Source organism: Aotus nancymaae, unplaced genomic scaffold, assembly GCF_030222135.1.
Source record: "Aotus nancymaae isolate 86718 unplaced genomic scaffold, 86718_ANA_hifiasm-v0.15.2.pri h1tg000022l_1, whole genome shotgun sequence".
NCBI classification, from domain to species: Eukaryota; Metazoa; Chordata; class Mammalia; order Primates; family Aotidae; genus Aotus; species Aotus nancymaae.
In genome coordinates, this window is record NW_026988435.1 from 5,968,346 (window position 1) to 5,989,964 (window position 21,619).

Sequence of the window (21,619 nt, forward strand, 5' to 3'; positions counted from 1 at the left end):
TACCGGCCCCCATCACCATGCCCAGCTTGTTTTTGTATTTTTAGTAAAGACCAGGTTTCACCATGTTGGCCAGGCTGGTCTCAAACTCCTGAACTCAAGTGATCCACCAGCCTTGACCTCCCAAAGTACAGGGATTACCGGGATGAGCCGCTGTGCCTCGTTACTTATTTTAGATCTTCACTCCAATTCTTGGCACAATTTCCTAGGGATGCTCAGCTTAACTCAAAATCATCTTACTAAAGTAGAAATGTTATTTATGGAGTCTAGGAAATATATCAAGGTATGAAGTATAAAAAGTAATTTTGTCTAGTTTTTGCTGTTGTATTGTTTTGTTCCTCTAAGGTCACGATGTACTCAAAGGATCTCATGTGATATGAGCAGCACTGCTTGAGAAAGCTCTCCTGTAGCACAAATATTTAGTGGTTTCATTCCTGCCAGTGGATGACACACTGAGGTAGTCATCAATTATAGGCTGATTAAAAAAACATACACACATTAAAATGTGTATGTTGTCTAAAGTTAAGCTTATTAACTTTAGCCTGCAATCCTGACTGCTGATATGAATTGGTGCCAAGAGGCCTGTAAAGATAGAGAGAGAAAAAAGAGGGTAATTGAGGGGAGAAACATAGTTAAGAAAACTGGAACAAAAAGTAGAAATAAAAGAACACAAAATCTGTAGAAGGGAGGGAAATCAAACCCTCTTTAAATTCTAATGAAAAAATACAGAAATGCAATATCAGAAGTTAAATAAGGTCATTCATAAGAGACTATCCATAGCATATTTCCAACCTACTGTGGGAGTAAAATTCATGAATAATATTAAAGGTATTTACATGATCTACTTTTCTCCTGAATAGTGTTTGCCTAATGTAATAAGATCTGGATTGCTTAAGCAAAATACAAATTTGGGGTTATAAGACCTAAACCTGACTGCCCATGTTATTTTAAAAAGAAGAATAACTTTTATGAATACAATAGTTTACATCAATATTATCATTTTATTCCACCGTTATAGATTATTGTGATTGAATTCATACCCTATAATAATGATTATACTATCCGTGATAGAGATACCACTCTCCTTTTTCAGTATACATTGGTGTTGGTTTCATTTAAAACAAAGTCTTAACATTCAAATTTAATTTAAATAATTTTAATTTTTCTTTGTAACTAGCACATGAGAAAATACAGTCTCTTAAAGAAATAATATTCTTTAATGAGTTAAAATCTAACTAAAAATTATTTCTTTCTTCAATTTTTCTAAAGTCACTTTTTTTTAAACATACATCTATCTCATTTCTTTCCAGCTCTTAAAAGTTGACAGAAATACATTTGCAAATGTAAAAAGCAAATACCCTTAGCTAAGAAGCTTTCCTCTTTCTTTTCCTTTTGTAAAAATATCATTTTCTCTGTGCATGTATTTATATAAAACATGCTTGGAGAAAAATGAGAAAAAGCTCCTTTATTAATATCAGAGTTTTCTAGCAGTTGTGTCTCACAAATTATATAAGTGAGGATAGGTTGTCTTTATAATTTATTTATTTTACAGAGACCTTATCTCCAGATAGTTCGGCACTCCTGGAAGTAATTTACATGCTTTTATGGAAAGACTTATTTAACCCTTTATTCACATCATTATCTTGGCTCAAGTAAGGAACATGTTTGATAAATGACAGGTTTTGTGTGTTTATGTTTTGTTTTGTTTTTTGTTTTATTTAGCTACACCTTCCCTCTTCTACCAACATGAAGTTATATGGCTCTAGCTCTCCCTATTTTTTTTTTTTTTTTTTTGCAAGAGTCTTGTTCTGTCGCACTGGCGGGATCTCAGCTCACTGCAACCTCTGCCTCACAGGTTCAAGCAATTCTCCTGCCTCAGCCTCCTGAGTAGCTGAGACTACAGGCACACACCACCATGCCCAGCTAATTTTTGCATTTTTAGTAGAGACGGGGTTTCACCATGTTGGCCAGGATGGTCTTGATCTCTTGACCTCATGATCCACCCGCCTCAGCATCTCAAAGTGCTGGGATTACAGGCGTGAGCCACTGAGCCCGGCCTAGCTCTCCCGATTTTAACTTCACTGTAGCATAGGACAGATCTCTGGCTCCTCTGCTTCCTTTCATGGTTTTTTTGTATTGTTTTGTTTTTGTTGCTTGTGGCCAGCATTTTAACTATCTGAAGAAATCAGTCCTTATCTCTTTCCACGAAGCACCAGATGACTGTTAGCCAGCCACATAAATTTAATGTGTCTCAGCTCTTTACCCCATCAAATAGGGAAGTATATTAGCTACCTAAATAATATTGGGACAGCATGTTGAAAGAGTGTTTTCATATTCTTCTTAAGCCAAACAGATGGGAAGGGACAGCTAAACATGACACTCCATGTGCTTTTTACTGCAGGTTCATCCAATTGATTCAATCAATATTTTGAGAGATTACTTGGTGCAATGCACTGCCTGCTATGGAAGATAAGGAGATGAATGAGACATGTTCTTTTTCTTCAAGGAGCTTACAAAAATCTAAGCATTTACATTTTAGTTTTATGTATCACAGTAAGTTACGAAACACAAACAGAAGTCAGATAATTGTGCAAAATGACTGGCAAGCAAAATCTCTGTATAAGCTTTCTATCAGTTATTGAGGCTACGAAGAAGGAACTTGTGGTAGATCGATTGCCAAAATGTCCCCGATAACTCACTTGCATTCATGTCCTTTGCAATGTGACCAGCTCCTCCCTTTCCAATGGTAGAATCCATTATTTCCCCTTAAATCCGGACTAGCCTGGTAACTTGCTTTGTCAACAGAAAGCACCAGAGGAGTTCATCTGCCACTTCTGAGCTTAGGTCTCAAGAGGCTTTGATCTCTTCCGTTCTTTTCCACGGACTCCACCACCAGTATGTGAACAAGCCCAGGCTAGATGGTGAGATGTGTCTGGTCCAATAACCTCTGTAGCCCCAACCAGCAACCAGCACGCCACCAGAAAGGAGTAAACTTATCCTAGACCAGGCAGCTTCCAGTTGAACTGTCAGATTTTTACAGAGGTGTGAGTGAGCCCAGCTGATAGCAGCTGAGCATGGTCTGGATTAGCAGAACAGTCCAGCTGATTCATAGTCTCATATAAATACTATGACCTTATTCATTTGAATCACAGAGCTTTAGATGGTTTTACACAGTATAACTTTGGTAATACATAACTGACCTAGGAAAGTGGACATAGCATTTGCAAATGCATGACTTTGTCTTCTAGCCATATGCGATTGCATCTATACAATTTGAGCTACTGTATATACATTTCAATGTAAAAAATAAATTCCATGAACAGAAATGTAATAAAAGAAATATCACTTGTGATAACATGGATAAATGGAGGATGTTATATTAAATGAAATAAGCCAGACACAAAAAGACAAATACTGTATGACCTCATTTACATGTGGAATCTAAAAAAGTCAAACTCATAGACACATAGAGGAGAATGGTAATTGACGGGGTGGAAGTGAGGAAATAAGGGCATGTTGATCAAAGGGAACAAGTGTTCAGTTATAAGATGAACAAGCTCTGGGGATCTAACATACAGTATAGGAGGAATGTAAGTTTCATAAGAACATGGTTTTTTTTTTTTCTATATTGTTCACTGATATGGTCCAAGCACCAAGAAAAATGGCTGACATAGAATAGGTGCTCCAAAAATGTGTTGAAAAAAAATGCATTTAACTAATTTTTTTTTTTAATTTCTGAATGTTGAGTTAAATCCTTATGAAAGGCATTTGAGTGGACACTAGGAAGTTTGCAGATGCCAAGAGGAAATTAGAAGGCTACAGTGATACTTCATATATACTGTGATGAGATCTTAAACTGAGGCTGAGATAGTAAGAGAAGAAGAAGGACAGGTCATTTTTGACCCCATTAAATGGGCTAAGCTTGCCCACAAAATATGTATAATAACCCATGCTCTAGAATTCCCTCATCTTTCACTTTCAAAATATTAACAAAAATGTAATACCCTAGAAGAAAACTTAGGCAAAACCATTCAGGACATTGGCATAGGCAAGTACTTCATGACTAAAACACCAAAAGCATTGGCAACAAAAGTCAAAATATACAAATGGGATCTAATTAAACTCCAGAGCTTATGCACAGCAAAAGAAACAATCATTAGAGTGAACCGGCAACCAACAGAATGGGAAAAAATTTTTGCAGTCTACCCATCTGACAGAGGGCTAATATCCAGAATCTACAAAGAGCTAAAACAGATTCACAAGAAAAAAGCAAACAACCCCATTCAAAAGTGGGCAAAGGATATGAACAGACACTTTTCAAAAGAAGGCATGTATAAGGCCAACAAACATATGAAAAAATGTTCATCATTGCTGGTCATTAGAGAAATGCAAATCAAAACCACATTGAGATACCATCTCACACCAGTTAGAATGGCGATCATTAAAAAATCTGGAGACAACAGAATTATTATCATGCACCTGGGAGAAAATTCATGCTGTAGGAGTGAATTAGATCAGTTCTGCTTGAAGTATGGCCTATAGGCAATGCTAGTCCTCAAACTGTCACCTGTCCTCAATGAGATAAGTACAGGTAATAAAAATAAGCAGTTGAAAACTTTCATAACAATTTACAGGGTAACTTTATGTCTCTTTTATCTGATGTAAGGCAATCAGACTTATATTTTGTAAGCTCTTGTTTTCTTTTTTATCTCATATTTCAGTAACTCTTTTCTCTAGGGCATTAGCACTGAGTTAAACTATTTTAGGAAAATGTTTATGGCAGCTCCTCTAGAGCCAGTCTCAATCCTACTCTTCCTTCTTGTCTTTCCAGGTTCAATGTTATTCTCTCTCTAGGATCCCAAGAGTAAACTAAAGCCCCTTTTGTGCACGTATGTGTTTATTTAATTTAGTGCCAAAATCATTCCTATAGCATGAGTAAAAGGTACTTCTTTCCCTTGCCTGAGTCCTGTAGAAAGAACGATATGGCTGGCAAAATTCTAAGATAGCCCTTGGTGATATGCTTATATACCTCTTGAGAGTAGGCAGGACCTATGATTTGCCTCCAGCCAATGAAATATGGTAAGTGTGATTGAATGTCACTTTCTTGATTCATGTAGATAATACATTAATAGATAGATGATAGATAGATAGATAGAAGATAGATAGACATAGATCTCCTAGAAGATTCCCTCTCACACTAGCCTTGAAGAAGAAAGCCACTATTAGTTCAAAAGCTAAAAAAAAAAAAATCAAAAAATTCTATGAACAACCTGTGGGAGCTAAGAAGTGGATCCTTTCCCAGTGGAGCACTCAGATGAGAACTCACACACAGCCAACATCTTCATGCAGCCTTATGCAGCCCCAAGCAGAGGATTCAGTTAAGCCATGCCTGGAATCCTGGCCCAGAAAACAAATATGAGATAATAGGTTTTTTCAAGCTGCTAAATTTGTGGTAATTTGTTATGCAACATAGAACATTAACATAATTGTCAGGTGATAGTTGATCGAATGTAGATGAAGAGGAGCTTAGTGAAACAGAGCACTGGTAGTGCTATTTTGCTATTTCTACCATATAAGACATGAGGAAAACAGAAAACTTGTGGGAAAAATAAAATTTTTTTGGGATAAGGTGTATTTGGGGCATTGAAACTAATAGAACATTTTAATAACTTTAAAACTTAGAAAAGGCACAACTTTGTGGTCAAATATTTGAGTCACTTATTGTAAAATGAAATATCAAATAACAGAAGAACATAGAGATGTTGAAAAGAAAACCCACAGAGGAGCAGAGGAGTCGTGAAAATGTCTTGGGAATGAGGGAAAAAATTATGAAGGAGGAAATTAACAAGCAAGTCAAATGCTTAAGAGGTGTCAAAAAGAATAAGAACTATAAAAGGTATCATATTTCATAAGAAAATGAAAAATGGTCCCTCAGGCCTTTTGAGAGAGTAGCTTCAATAGAGTATGAAGCATCAAAATCAATACTGTAAGAAGTTAAGGAAGGAATGGATAGTGCAAATTTGTAGATATTGAATATGGACAAATGCAACAACTTTTGGAAGATAAAGAAATGTGTAATGGAAGCTGGGTGGGGCAGAGGGCAGAGTCAGGAGATGTATTTCAACACTGTGGAAGTGAGGGGTGCAATAGAGAGAACAGAGACTAATGACGCTGGGAAGAGAGAGGCGATCACGGTGTGGCATCTGGGGCTCAAGTGGAAGCATTAGCCCTAGAGAAAGATGGCGTTTTACTCATTGACTGTTAAAGGAAAAAAAAAGACAAAAGGACGTGTAGAGGAGAGTAGGTTAAAAAAAATAGCTCAAAGTCTCCAACTTCATGATAAAGGAGGGAAACCATCCACTTCATAATGAGAGGGAAGGATGGCACCAGGAATTGGAGGAGAATGAAGGTTTGGAACAGCTCTTGTGCAGACTGTGTTAGAGGACCAACAAGAGATTAATGAAAGGATTAAGAAGCAATTAAAGTCAGGCAGCATGAATTGGTGGTAGGCCAAGTCTATGGAGTTTTGTTCGAAGCTTGCTACTGATGCTGGGCGCCATCTAGAAGAGAAGCTGGACTGATGGCGATCGGCGGCACATAGAAAGCACAGCATACATCACTGGTGATGTGACCTGCACATACTACTTGATTCAAAAAGGACAGCCAGGAGATGGAGATTTTAACAGCAGATGGCAAAAGTACTTTTAGGCAGCTACGACATGAGTAAATGTTAAAATTTAATCACTAGAAAACAGAAAATAGCCTGAAGTGTTTTCATCACAACCTCTTTTAGTATTATTCTTAATAGTCCAGCAAACTGCCTTAGACAAGTCCTTTTTATTCCCCAGTTCTTCATATTTGATTTTAAAACACTTACAAGGAATTGTCATTTTCTTAAGACACTTTAAGCAGAAGCAGCATGGTCTGTTAGGAATTTGTGTGTAGAGCTTAGCCTCCTGGTTCTATAATTTACCAGCTGTATTTAGAAAGTTATTTTCTCTCTCTTTGCCTTAGGTTCCTGATTCTAAGTGAGACAATAATCTCTAACTCCCAGTGTAGATGTGATAATTAAATAACATAATTTATGTGATGATGCTTGGAATCAATGGCATCTATATTGGATATTTAAATAATATTTAATTTTTTTCAGAGAAACTATGTAATTAAACATATTATTACATTGTTTCTTAGAACAAGCCAGTAAAAAATACTCAGAAAAATTAGAAAATTCAGAAAAGTAGAAAAGGAGAAAAAAAGTGATCGAGAATCTATCATCCATTAAAAACCTTTAATATATTGTTATACAATTACATAGCTAGAGAAAGGATTCTGAGGCCATAAATTCCATCCCTGAATCTTACAAATGAGAAAACTGAGGCCCAGAGACTATAGCTGGCTTTGCTAACAGCACCTAGCTAATTAGCTGTAGAAGTCAGGGCTGAAATGAGGTCTTCCATCTTCAGCACTTTTCTCCCACTGTGATGCAAGAGGTAAAAACACTGCATTGCCAACTCCAGAATTTATTAGACCCCTACATATACAGGGCACTCACTACTCTGGGAGCATAATCGTTATTTGTTATAATTTCACAGCTATTAAGAAATCAGTCAAAAGTATACCTGTAGAACAGCAAAAAGACAACCCTTCTAAATAAAATGGGAAAAAAATACCTTATATGCATGCCTGTAGCATAAACTGTATAAAATTCATTTCCTCTGGTATCATATTTTGCAAAAAGTGTATTTTTGCAGGAGAAAAACATCAATTTTTCAACTATCCTTGATATCAAGGAAAGCATGATTGCTGTAAGTCACCTGCTTAGTAAGCTCTAAAACTCAGTCCCTAGGGCCCTTGTGCTTTATCAACAGGCCTAAAGAATGTACATTCGTCCTTTGAAAATTCAGAAAAAAAAAGTTTTGCAGATTGTTAAAGTGTTCAAGAGTAGTCTGCCAACTCCACGCTTAGTCTGCAGTGTGGCGAGGCTCTGACTAGCTTTTCGATGTGAACGAGAAAAAAGGAACTAGTAGATACAGAGCGACCTCAAAATGGTATTCCCTGGAGGTCAACTTTGAGTTAAATTTTCAGATGGTAATTTGGCAAAAAAATAACGGCTGTATATTGCCTTGGACTGACTTAGACATTAGTCCCCCAGATTCTGTTTGCACAATTAACAAAAGGAATCTGTAAAAAGAATACTTTTGCCTGATTCTTTTAAAACAAGAAGTTGAAGATTAATTGGACAGTGAAACAAATATTGTCTAGGTCACCAACCTAGGGGTATCCCTCCAGGTCAAAGTATATTTATGAAGCGTGTTTAATGTACACAGTGAAGGCAGAAGAAACTCTGGTCAGTGTAAGATAATTTTCATTTGGTTTAATAAAGCCTTATTATCTCCGTAATATGTGCCGGTTACTTTAAGTACTTGACGATTCAAAACTAAACAAGTCCTGGGTCCTGCCATTGAGAATTCTATAGTCATCCGAGAGAAGAAAATACAGAAACAGATCATTTCAGTATGTTAAATTAGAAAGATAATGAGGCTTCTAGTTTTAGCACAGAAGGAAGGGAGAGTGGGCAGCACTTAGCCTCATCTCTGGTTCACGAATCCTGAGGAAGACGACTGATTTACTGCAGAGGATGACTAAAGTACTAGTGAGGTAGTGAAAGATGAGAAAGGCATGCAGGCATCACCAAAGACTGAGGTATCAACCAGTATGGTGTGTTCTGAGAACTACAGGCTATTAGGTATTGCTAAATAACAATGTTCAAACAATGTAGTTAAGAAGTACTTAAGGCCAGTTATTGGAGAGACTCATGTACTGTGCAGAAAAGCTAATGAGCTTGGGTTTGATTCTGCAGGTCATGAACTATTCATCGAAGTAAGAGTGTGTGGTAGAAAGTTCACTCTGGGCAGTGTGTGAGGTGGACTGAAAAGGTATGAGGCTAGACGGGACCAGATGGAAAGGTCCAGATGAGCTATGGTGAGGATCTGACACACGGCAGTGACAGTGAGCGTGAAGGAGTTATAGATGGGAGAATGGCTGAAGAGATAAGCTTGGAGGGAATGCTTTTATGTTACAGGAAGAGAGAAAAGAGTCAAGTCCAGGATGACGCCGTGGTTTCTGGTGTGCATGTCTTCATGTCACTACCTATGGATAGGAAGATAAGAAAAAGCAGGAAAAGGGGAAAGAAAATGAGTTCAGTTTGGAACATACTGAACATAAGTGTGTGCAAAATGCCCAAGCTAAATGGTCTGGCAGATAGAGGTCCTCTGGGGTTTCTCCTGACCACCATCTGCCCCTGCTCTGGTAGCATGTGGCAACACCTCTGGTCTGGCTGCCTACTCCAGGAAGAGCTAACCCAGCAAATGCAGGCAGAAGCATATTCCCTTTGCATTTGGGATATGTTCTTTCCTGGGAAGCTTCTTCCACCTTGGACAGAAAGCTCAGCTCTAGATGCGGACCAAGAGAAGCCAACGGGTCTGTTTTGCCGATATCAAAACTGTGGTATCTCACAGAACCACTGCTGCACTCAGCCAGGTACTTCTCTCTCTCCTTCTTCCTACCAGTCACATGGGACAACCTCAGGAATCAAGTCACTGGTGTGGTTGATGATACCCCTATGCCCTCAATCCAAGAACATCTTTCAGCCTCTGCCATTTTTCTGTCTCCCATCTCTTAGCAGAACCCCTTCCAATGGATTTGAGCTACTCAAGACTACATTCATGTTCAATGTGCATCTCCCCAAAACCTATCTTCCTGTCCCTTTGCTTCATGCCAGACCCTTCCCCCTCCCACCTTTATGGCGCTCACTGCGCCGTATCAGTCCAGTGGTTTGGTCTCTTGTTGCACATACACCGTAAAGGATTCTAGAAATAGGTTTTATTTTGTAACAGATTTTATTGTTCTCTTCCTATCTTATTGACTTTGCAGCCCACTTTCTATACTCAAAGATGTTTTATTTGTGGTAGTGTGATACAGTGAACCTGGATTCTAATCCCAATCCTGTCACTTAAAAGGGCAAGTCACATAATCTGAGACTTAGTTTCTTAATCTATAAAACAGAGATAAAAATATTTTCTTTTCAGGATGTGAAATGAAAATAAGGAAGCATGTTACAGTGCCTAGCCAGAGGTAGGCAGCCAACAAGTATTATTTACTTCTTGTCCATTCTTCTTAATTCTCTCTCTCATGTCTTTCTAATAGTTTATTTCGTTCTTGTTCTTCTGTTTTCCTATTTTCTGGAGTTTTACTTCCCACATCATTTTCTAGCTTCCCTTCCCTCCCCTTAGGAACTCCTCCTTTATTTCATAATCCTACTACAGAGATGGGAGATAGAACCATGGAGATAAACTCAGGCTGTAAAACATGTAGACTTACAATTTCACTGTTTTCTTCTCATATCTCTAATTCCTTTTAAAAATAAAGTCTTTGTGAGCAGGGCATGTCTTTTCATGATTTACTTCTATAGCTAAGTAGCCATTGAGTAGGTACTTAGTAAGCTGTTCTAAATCATCACGGATGTGTATCTCAGTCAATTAAATCAAATGAGGCTTCCTTTTCTCCAATTTTCTGTGTTGTTCCTCTTTTTCTCATACTATTGAAACAGAGGTCTTCTGCTTACTAGTACCTGCATCTCTCACCCTGGTGTCCTAAGATGCTTCTGTATAACAGAAGGCTGCAGGTTCCTTTTTCCATTCATTAATATCAAGCCTGTGGCTATGGAGCTCACCCCAGAAATTAAATTACATAGATTCATAAGATCTCCAGTCTCATAAGCTGTTTGTTGTTTCTTTAACCATGCTTGAAATGAAAGGAGATATATTTTATGCTGTTTAATTAAAGTGTTAAAGAAGTGGCAGTCTCCCCTACAGGCAAAACTCTTTCTGCAAACTCAGAGTACTGTGTTGCATCACCAGTTAAGACACTTTCAGCTTCAATTAACAGAAACTTGCCTAAAAGTGGCTTAAAACTTTATTTCACATTATATGAAATCCAGAGGGAGCGCTCATCTGTGGTAAACTCAGCAGGTCAGCCATGTTATTAAGGACCCAGGTGCTAATGTACCATCTCGAGCATGTCAGCAATCCATTCCTCATGGTTGCAAATAGTTTAACAGGGCTAGGCATCACTTGCAAACAGGATTATGCTTAGCTAAAAACAGGAACTTCCCTCCTGTGTATTCCCTGTGATTAGTGAGGACACCTTTCCCAGGAGCACCCTAGCAGAATTCCTCTAGCACCCACGCATCTGGATTGGATCACATGACCGTGGGAACCAATAGTTGGCAAGGAAGTGAGACACCATGCTTGACTTAGACTTATTCCGACTCAGAAAAATCATGATTCATCTGCTAGGGCAAGGCAGGAACTCATTAGTGAACACGTAGCTCTGTGGAGGCATCTGAACAAAACCCAGGCTGTATCAGTAAGATAAAAGGAGAGAAACGGCTGTTGAGATTGCAACCAACGATGTCTTGCTAGAGTCCTAGCAAATACTGGTAAGTACGATGCCCTGCACGGTGCTGGGACCAGTACTGAGATTATGGCAGCTGGGGCACAAAGCTTTACCTTCTCTTTGCTATACATTTTTCCACATTCAAATGCCTCTAAAGAGGGAATTTATTATACTATCATGCTCCTTCCTCATAACCGAAGAGACACATTTTAAAATTAAACCACTAGGTTATTTGGACATAATATCTGTATAAGGTTTGGAATTCTTGAGCCAACTTTTCTGGGATCTCAGTGAGAGAATGTAAGTAATACTGAGAGATGCCGGGCAAAGTTTGGGAAGGAATTTTGTTTTTAAGGAGCGTGCCTTCAGAGCACAATGGTATCTCCATGAACTTGGGAGGCAATATCACGGAAGGACATGGATCAGGGGAATAAAGGGAGCAGTATTGTAAGCAGTTAGTCTTTGCTGCAGAACGAACCATGACACAACATGAAGGCTTAACTAACAAACATTTACCATTACTCTGGAGCCTGAGCAACAGCTGGGAGGTTCTACTGATCTGATGCAGCTCAGCTGATGTCTATTGGGCTCACTCATTGCGTAACTTAGCCAGAAACTTCATGATTCAGAATGGTCTTGTGGTAGCGGGCCATATGCCTCCCATCATCCAACAGGCAAACCCTGACGTGCCCATGTGAAGTTTCCCAGGTTTCAAGAAGAACAGGGAAGCAAGACTCAAAATGAGAGGGCTTTTTAAGGCCCTGCTTGTGTCATGTTTGTTCATGCTCCATTGGCCAAAGCAAATCACATAGCCAATAAAGAATCAGTGTGTATGACAGGGGTGAAGGGGGTGGGCACAAATAATGCATAAGTAGAAGGGGTGTGTGTATGTGTGCATGTGTGTGTATGTGAATGTGTGTGCATGTGTGTGCACATATGTATGTGTGTTTGTGCATGTGTGCACATGCATATGTATGTGTGTGCATGTGTGTTGTGTGTATGTGCATGTGTGTATGTGTGTATGTGCATGTGTATGTGTGCACGTGTGTGTGCGCGTGTATGTGCATGTGTGCATGTGTGCACGTGTGTGTATGTGCACGTGTATGTGTGTGCATGTGTGTATGTGCATGTGTGCGTGTATGTATGTGTGCATGTGTGTATGCATGTGTGCGTATGTGTATGTGTGCACATGTGTGCATGTGTGTGTATGTGTGTGTGTGCATGTGTGTACATACATATTTATGGTCACTTCTGCCATGTAACACAGGTAGGGGGCTCTTGTTTGGAAGCAACTGTAAGGTACTTGCAGAAGGATTCCAGAAACTGTTGGGAGGCTTCCTACAGATGTAGATGAACCAAAGGGAAATTGTTATGGAAAAACAAAAAATGTGTCACTCAGAGTAGTTGTTTCCAAGAAAGAATAGAAAAAAAGCTATCATAGTAGCAAATACTGGCAGTGTCCATCCAAATACTTCCTAATGACGAGGACACCTGGAGAATCTAAGCAGACCTTCTGTCTATGTATCTCCACCTGTGGAGAGAAAGGAATTCGCTTATTTGAAGCACGTATGCCACCAATTTTGCTTACTTTCTTTCTTGTACAGAACTCCCCATGCTCTAGCTCTGTATGCATTTTATCTGCAATAAAGATAATACGAAGATGACTTGTGTTTGATAATTATATTTCTCATTGAGAATTAATACATTCGGATTCTGGCTTATATACTTCACTATTTTGTGAGACTTTAACAGTACCTGAGACTTTCTTTACAAAACAAACCACAAATATTTTCATATCACATTGGGACATAAAATATTATTTACCAAATATTTATATTCATCACTATTGCACTAGATCCTGTTACTTACAGGGTTAATAAAGAAGCATATATTACCACAGCACAGATTGTTTCCAATTTTATAACTATATTTTAACTTAATAAACAATCACTGGCAAGTGCATTTTATGTCTACTTTAAAAAATCATGCTAAGAAGAGATTTTCAGGCTTCATGAGATTATGAAGGGGAAAATGCCTTCAAAAAGGTTAGGACTCTGAGTCACAATGAGGCAACCTCGCCTATCAAAAACAATAATAAGCATTAATGGACTTGCAAAGTTAAGAAACAGATCCTAAACCAAGCAAAATCACCAAGGATATGCTGTTCTTTGCACTGTTCTATCACCTACATGTTCTACCATAAATAGTGAATGAGAAATGCTGGTAGTGATTATTGAAGTAAGGATGATGGACTGGGAAATCTCTAAAGGCCATTTGAACCTAGCACTCTACAATTTTATAAATCTCCATCCTAACCTCATTCCTTGGACATAGTTAACCCATAACTAAATAAAGAAACATACATTCTGCTTTCTAGAACAAGATCTCCAACTACCATCCACAGGTCCACTGACTATTTTTGTCCTGCTCATGAGCTAATAATGTTTTCTACCTTTTTGTTTTAAATGGAGTCTCACTGTCACCCAGGCTGGAGTGCAGTGGTGTGATCTCAGCTCACTACAACCTCCACCTTCCAGGTTCAAGTGATTCTCATGTGCCTCAGTCTCCCAAGTAGCTGGGATTACAGATGTGTGCCACTGTGCCCGCCTAAGTTTTGTATTTTTAGTAGAGATGGAGTTTCACCATGTTGGCCAGACTGGTCTCGAACCCCTGACTTCAGGTGATCCACCCCGCCCCAGCCTCCCAAAGTGCTGGGATTTCAGGTGTGAGCCATTGCACTCAGCCTGTTTTCCACATTTTTAAGTAGTTGAAAAAGTCAGAAGAAGATAAGATTTTGTGACACATCAACATGCCCATAAATTGCATTCAATTATAGCACAGCCACGTGCATATAGTTACCCGTGTCTATGGCTGCTTTTCTGTCAGATCTGAGTAGAGGCAACAGAGACCATTTAGCCTGCAGAGCCTAAAATATTAACTATCTGGTACTTTACAGAAAAAGGTTGCCAGTCCTGTTCTGTAGGAAGAAAATTGAATGCTTCTCCATTCCTTTTAATGTCTGATTCTCTTACTAAATGTTCCTTCCCGGATTAACAAGAACTAAAATAACTTACTCTCCTCCCTACCTCTACTGGAGAGATTTTACTCTGTGTTCCACTTCACAAGTTGCATGTCAGGCAAATCATGCATATAATTCACACTTTAAATGAGTTAATTATTTAAGTGCTCAATCTTTTAGTCGGTCTATCAGCCAGCATTACAAGGAGGAAATGAATAAACATGAGGGCATTTCATACTCCTCCCCCCATCATTCATTAGAAACGTTTTGGAGCCTCATTAGTCAGGAGCTAAGCAGCCTTTACTGTAGGCTGATAAGATGCCAGACATTACTTTCCAAACTACATGAGTCTCACCTAAATGGAGGGAGTGAAATTTCTATCAACTTAGTAGAAATTAACTGTGACTCAGCCTCTCATTGCCTTTCTCTAGCTCTTCAGGAAAATCTAATTCCATCTCTGTGATTTATTTAAATTGCTGAAAAAAACAGTTAAGCGAATAAAGCACTTGGATGCATAAAATGATGTGTCAGTTGCATGCCACGGAGTGCTTTCTATTCTATCACCAGGAAATAAAAGGATAAGGAAAAATGGGCAGTCTTTAAAAGGATTTTGAATCAGACACTGCACACCCCAACCCTCTCCTGGCTCCTAAAAGCCTGTGGTGTTGTACTTTTTTCCTTTTATGGTGTTAAGACAGCAAACATATTCCCCTGCTTTGAATCCACTTTCCAAAACATACTGTTGCTTCTGCACCAGCTGCACCTCTTGAATGACTCATGCTGCGAGGCACACAATGCCCACAAGTCTTATCTGCCCATGGGTCCCCCTCCATTCTCACAATGCGTGTGTTATGAGAGTGCGGCGGGCAGTGACTTTAAGAAAAGTCCCCTGGGTCCCGAAGCTTTGGGCGGCATTTATCATAATGCATTTTTACAGTTCCTCTTGCAGTTTTTCCGGTCACATCTGGTTGTTGTGCTCATTTGGAGCTTACTGAAAAGAGCATTGTACTTGGAAAAAGGAAAAAATCACTTGAGAAGGGTAAATGAGAAAGGGTTTTGTGCTTCCATTTTTTCATAAAATGCCAAGATCTGTCAGTTAAATAAAATCAGTGTCTTTTGAATGCTTGTAGTTTTTGCACTTACTCTTAATGTTGTAAATCCCATGAGTTCTGCTCAAGTGCCCAGCGCCAGCATGGCATCTGTTAGCGGAGGAGGAACAGATTAATTTGTAGCCTCCTGATAGCTGCTTTTAGTTCCAAGGGCTGATGGTGTATGCCTATTGGGGAGAAATGCTTCTTTTGGCAGCAGGGGGAAAGGACAGAGGATTGGGGCCAATATGAACAGAAAAACATAATGGAGCCTTGTGCTGCTGCCGAAATTGAAGTCTGCCTACCTCCTATGAAATGGCAGTGCTTGGCAATGAAGTACTGCCAATGGAAAATAATGAGCTCTCTCATTAAAAAGTAATAGTTTATAAAGTAAAATTTTAAAGCATAATAAATGACCTTGTGAAAAGTGCCAGGAAAACAGTAGCCTAAATGTCCATTTTGAGAGTTATACAAGTTTATATATGGCTAGGAATATTTGCTGGCAAGGTTTGAAGGCTTACCAAAAACTCCAAACTATTTTTTCTTTATAATTGTGTTGTCCTACTTTCTTTTCCTCCTATTGTTGATCATGTTACTTTTGAATTTATACACTAGTACATTTTAGTTAAAACTTTAAAAGACATGTAGCTTAAGTCATGTAAAAACTATCAAAATCTGCTCTTGTGAAAGCAAATCACTGCAAACCTTAAGATAGAGTGACGTCGTTTCCAACACAAAGTTTTGAACACATGGTCACTCAGTGGGATAGAATATTTGAAAACAGGATTGCTCCAGAAAAATCTAGGGTTGTTGACTACCATAATTAAAAGTTAAGTATAATATTGTAAATGCCTTTATTCTCAGATAGTATAGTAAGTCATAGTAGCTACTGTTTGTATGCCTAATATGCAAGCATCCTTTCTCCTTTTCTGTTGACAAATACTGCCTAATCCCCCGTCCTCTACCAAAAGAATACCGAGGTTCGGTTATGGGAACAGACCATCCCATTTTGGCCTGTGTGATTAGTTCACTGGAAGGTAAGTGATCAACCAGGGCCCAATAGAGCATTTTCCATGGATTGCAACATGGACACTGAAAAGAAAGGCTGGCTCCCTTTTCTTTGGAGATGCTAAGCTGGTATTCTGCAGGATGCGGTGGTCACTAGCTATCTTGCCTGCTAGTAGAAGAAAGCTCAGGCTAGGCGCGGTGGCTCATGCCTGTAATCCCAGCACTTTGGGAGGCCGAGGCAGGTGGATCACGAGGTCAAGAGATCGAGACCATCCTGGTCAACATGGTGAAACCCCGTCTCTACTAAAAATACAAAAAATTAGCTGGGCATGGTGGCGCGTGCCTGGAATCCCAACTACTCAGGAGGCTGAGCCAGGAGAATTGCCTGAACCCAGGAGGCGGAGGTTGTGGTGAGCCGAGATAGCGCCATTGCGCTCCAGTCTGGGTAACAAGAGCGAAACTCCGTCTTAAAAAAAAGAAAGCTCAAAAGCAACAGGAGGGATGGAGGCTAACACAAAGTGAGAGGGAGAGCTGAGCAGTGGAGAGAAAGCAACCTGAAGATACCATTTGTGTCCTGGATCTGGTCATACCTGGTGCCATTTCCTCTTCTTCTCTACAAGGTGGTGGATCGATAGAGGCTAGTGTTTTTCTCAGGCTACTTCGAGTCAAGTTTCTGTCCCGTATAACTTAAAAAGATCTGACAGTCTGTCAATAGGCAAGACAGTTTCTCATAAAAAGTGCAAGGTCTAACTATAATGAGAAAGTTATTGAAACTGTATTTAATCAATTCTATGGCAACTGTATACCAAAGGATAATATAATTTTCTTTTTCCTAGCTAAAATAAAGAGGATATCGAGCGGGAAGACGAGTATGATTAATGACATCTACCTTCAGAATAGAAATACCATAGAATAATTTCAGGTGTACAGACCACCCCAGAGAGTCTACAGAATTCATATAAAATGAAGAGCTTAGAACTATAAGTCAGACAATAACTAGCATATTTAGTTGGGTTTTTGGAATTTAGGGCTTTTGTAATTTCCCAATATTTACTATTCCAGCACCCCGTAGATATTTCTTCCCATTGATTTTTTAAATCCTTTAACATTTTCCAGTCAACATCATATATATATATATATATATATATATATATATATATACACACACACACATACAACATAAACTGAGGATACATATGTAAAAGCAAAGCAGTATTTAGGGCTGGGTAACTAAAATTCAGAGAAAGAAAACTTTTTAAATAATGATTTTAAGGTTGTTGTTCAATCTTAAAACTTGGTGTATATATACATGCTGACAGAACAGGCACTTCCTCAGCAGCATAGACCATAACTGCGCCTAGTTAGCAAGACAAATTAGTCAAAAAAAGGAAGCTGCCAGATGGCATACATTGTCAATAACGCCCATCTGTGAATCATGAAGCTGATTTGCGGGTGTATTTGGTGCTGCTTTTCTGGGACAGCAAAGTAGCTGGTAACATCTTTGTAGAGGTGCCTGGGTACACTAGTGACTTCACAGGTAACTTTAATTTCTTCCCAGCCTGAGATTTTCTTCTGGCCCAAAAGGCTCTTGTCTGCACTAAAGAAGCAAAATGTGGCACCAATTCTTGGGTGTTATAGAGAATTGCTCTCCTCTTTCAAAAACCAGGAAAATCATAAAATAAGAAGGACTTTATAGCATGAAACTACAAGCTGGAAAAAGAGACTGATATGCAAAGTCACTCAAAGGAGCCAATCTTCTAGAGAAAAAGAAGTTTGGGTCCAGCCAGGAAACAAAGAGGAAGGAGAGGCACGGGGCTCTCAGCTTTGGCAGAGCTCAGCTTTGGCAGCGTGCGAAAAAGAGGGAGCCTTCCACCCTCAACAGATTTAAAGCATCCTTAGTTCCACCACTAAGGTTACGCCAAAGGTGGAAACGACATATGGAGGTTATAGGCAACAGATTTTTGAATCTCCAGGTAGGTATGTAGATGTATCCAGCTACCTTATTCTGACACCTTTAAATTGTTTGATTGTGCTGATCCCATAGTCAACAAGCATACTTTTGACTCCAAAGCTGGTCAGTCCATATGTAGAATTTTCTAATTATTTGAATGTCATGTATTTTTACATGCATGATAGTAATTTCAAAATTAACCAATAAAGTGGACATGAATTATTATTGTCTTTTCATGTATTAAGTTATACCTTATGAACCGATATTTGCCTATTTCTTGATCTACAAAACAGTATCTTCATTGCTTGGCTGCCTTAAGAAAATGAATAAATTACACAGACTTCAAGGATTTTTGCCCACGTGTCACTTAGTTTTTGTTGCAAGCTAATAAACTGGTATTCCAATGTCTACCTCAGAATCACTTGCTTTTAGTTAGAGTAATGCAATAAAACTTCCATAGAATCAGGGAAAGTTCAGAGATAGAAGAAACCAGATAACAAATAGTCCAATTTTCTAATTTTACAAAAGAGTAAACTAAAGGCTAGGCTAGTTAAGCAGCTCACTGAAAGCTGCAGAGTTTGTAGGAGTCAGAAGGAGGACTGGCGAACCTCGCTTCCGGTAGAGTGGTCTTGCCGCTATGTTAGTCGAATACATTGTGTATCCAGAAACAGCTAAGAAGAGGGGTGGGGGCGGGGGGACAAAAAAAGACTGTAAGGGAAACTAAGTCCTGTTCCAGCAATCCCTTCAAGTTCTAATAGTTTATCCTTTTATTATTATAAGCACTATACAAGGTGCTGTACTATTAAAAATCTATATGATAGTAGTTATAATGTTAAATATGTCTTTATTATTAAAATTTGCAAAATGTGGCTGAGCGCGGTGGCTCAGGCCTTTAATCCCAGTACTTTGGGAGCCTGAAGCAGGTGGATCACCTGAGGTCAGGAGTTCAAGAGTAACCTGGCCAATATGGTGAAACCCCATCTCTACTAAAAAAAGACAAAAATCAGCACCTGTAATCCCAGCTACTTGGGAGGCTGAGGCAGGAGAATAGCTTGAACCCAGGAGGCAGAGTTTGCAGTGAGCCGAGATCACGCCACTGCACTCCAGCCTGAGCGACAGAGGGGAGACACCATCTCAAAACAATAAAAAATTGCAAAATGCACAAATGTGTGCAAAACAGTGAATATTACCTATAATTCACGCAAAAAAAAAATCAATATTGATATTTGACAAATTTCTTTTCAAAATTTTTCTAGGTGTACATTTGTGTTTTATTTTCTCCCCGGTATTTCAACAGTGCTCTTCAAAGAGGAGACAGAATCCTGGGGGATGAACACAGAAGAAAGCCATTCTCTGCTTTTACTAATCATGTGACCTTGGATAATTAATTAACATCTCTTCCACTCATGATGTCAAAATAGATGCTGCTTCTTCACAAAGTTAATGAGGATTTAATGACATTAATATTTAGAAATGCTTAGAATAGTGCCTGAAATATAAGTGCTATATAAAGGTTTATAAAATAAACAAATGGGTACTCAATAAATATTTATGGAATAAATGAGTATATATGTATGTACATAATTATAAACTATAATACTGAATGTAGATTTCATACTCTGTTTCATTCACTGAATATTACATTGTTAACATTTTCCTATGTTTATCGAAAAAATGAGGCCAGGCACAGAGCTCACACCTGTAATCCCAGCACTTGGGGAGGCTGAGGTGGGAGGATCACTTGAGGCCTAGAGTTTGAGACCAGCCTGGTGAACATAGCAAAACCCTGTCTCTACTAAAAAATTTAAAAATTAGCTGGATATGGTGATGGTGCCTACCTGTATTCCTAGGTACTCCGAAGGCTGAAGTTGGAGACTCACCTGAGCCCAGGAATTTGAGGCTGTAGTGAGCTATGACCATGCCACTGTACTCCAGCCTTGGGGACAGAATGAGTACCTGTCTCAAAAAAAAAGAAAAGCAGAAGAAGAAAAAACTCCTGTTTCATCAATTGTTCACCTTCTGCTAAATCATTTGTATCAATGTATATACTGCTATTTCCTTCCAGGTATCTACATGGCCAACGTCCTCTCCAAGTCTTTGATCATGCTACCTCCTCAATGAGCCCTACCCTGAACTCTCTGCAACCTACAAACCCAACCCTTATAACTTTTCCCCGCGTTTTTATTTTCCTCCATAGCACTTACCGCTTTCTAACATACTGCATTGTATAATTATTTATGATATTTATATTTACATTCATCCCTCCTGCTGGACTGTAATCTCCGTAAGAGCAAGAAAATTATTTTTCATTGATGTGCTCCAACCTCCGAAAGATTACCTGTTAACAGAGTAAATGCTCAGAAAATATTTTCTAAGTGGAAAAGGTTTCCCCCTCTTATTTTTCACCATTATAAATAATTTTGTGATGACTATTTCTGTAAGTAAATTTGTGATGACTGTTTCTGTAAGTGAACATCTTTAAATTTCCTACTATTTGCTGCCAAATAGTTTCCCGTTCTCCCCTATCCAATCCAATTCTCCTCCTGGGGAGAGAAAACGTAGCAACCAGGCTTCTCTGTGCCTCTGCTGCCCTAGTCAACATTGAGACAACCCCATCCCCCAGGAATAAGAAATGGCCAATTTGATTGACCCAAATCCTGGACATTGATAGGAAAAAAACGTATTTGCTAATGAGGGGAAGGCGCATTAAAAGATAATGCATCCGTGTGCATTCCCTCTCAGGTAGTTTTCTTTATTTCAACACCACCCATAACTGCCAATGAACACCTCCTGAAGCAGCTAATTATCTCCTTCTTTTTTTCCTTTGATTCAACCTGTTTTTTTCCTATGTATAGGTTCTAGGTCTATATTCTGAAAATGTAATTTAAAATGTGAACCTGAATGCACAGAGCTCATTAAATATTTGAATATGCTTCTCATGTGACATAGATTTCAAACACTCTGCTGTGTTAAATTCTGTTATCTGAATATAGCTTCATTTGTTTCTATTCCTTTAAAATTTTGCTATTCAGAAGATAATGCAATATTCTAGCAAATGTCTGGATAGACTACAGCTATCACCCTCCTCTAGATAGCATT

The 21,619-nt window shown here is 38.8% G+C and overlaps 1 protein-coding gene across 2 annotated transcripts in view; it reads right to left on the reverse strand.

Annotated features, from left to right (window-relative positions):
• Positions 1-21,619, reverse strand: part of NSUN3 (NOP2/Sun RNA methyltransferase 3) — a 108,417-nt gene that overhangs the window by 6,491 nt on the left and 80,307 nt on the right. The window contains exons 6-7 of one of the 2 annotated variants that reach the window (XM_064380006.1): positions 20,401-20,480; positions 12,292-12,985 (exon numbers count right to left, since the gene is read on the reverse strand). In XM_064380006.1, the coding sequence (XP_064236076.1) occupies positions 12,972-12,985; positions 20,401-20,480 (94 nt within the window). In that variant the 3' untranslated portion in view covers positions 12,292-12,971. Of the gene's footprint in view, positions 1-12,291; positions 12,986-20,358; positions 20,481-21,619 lie in introns of those variants that run through there. The other variant, XM_064380005.1, reaches the window with a different exon arrangement.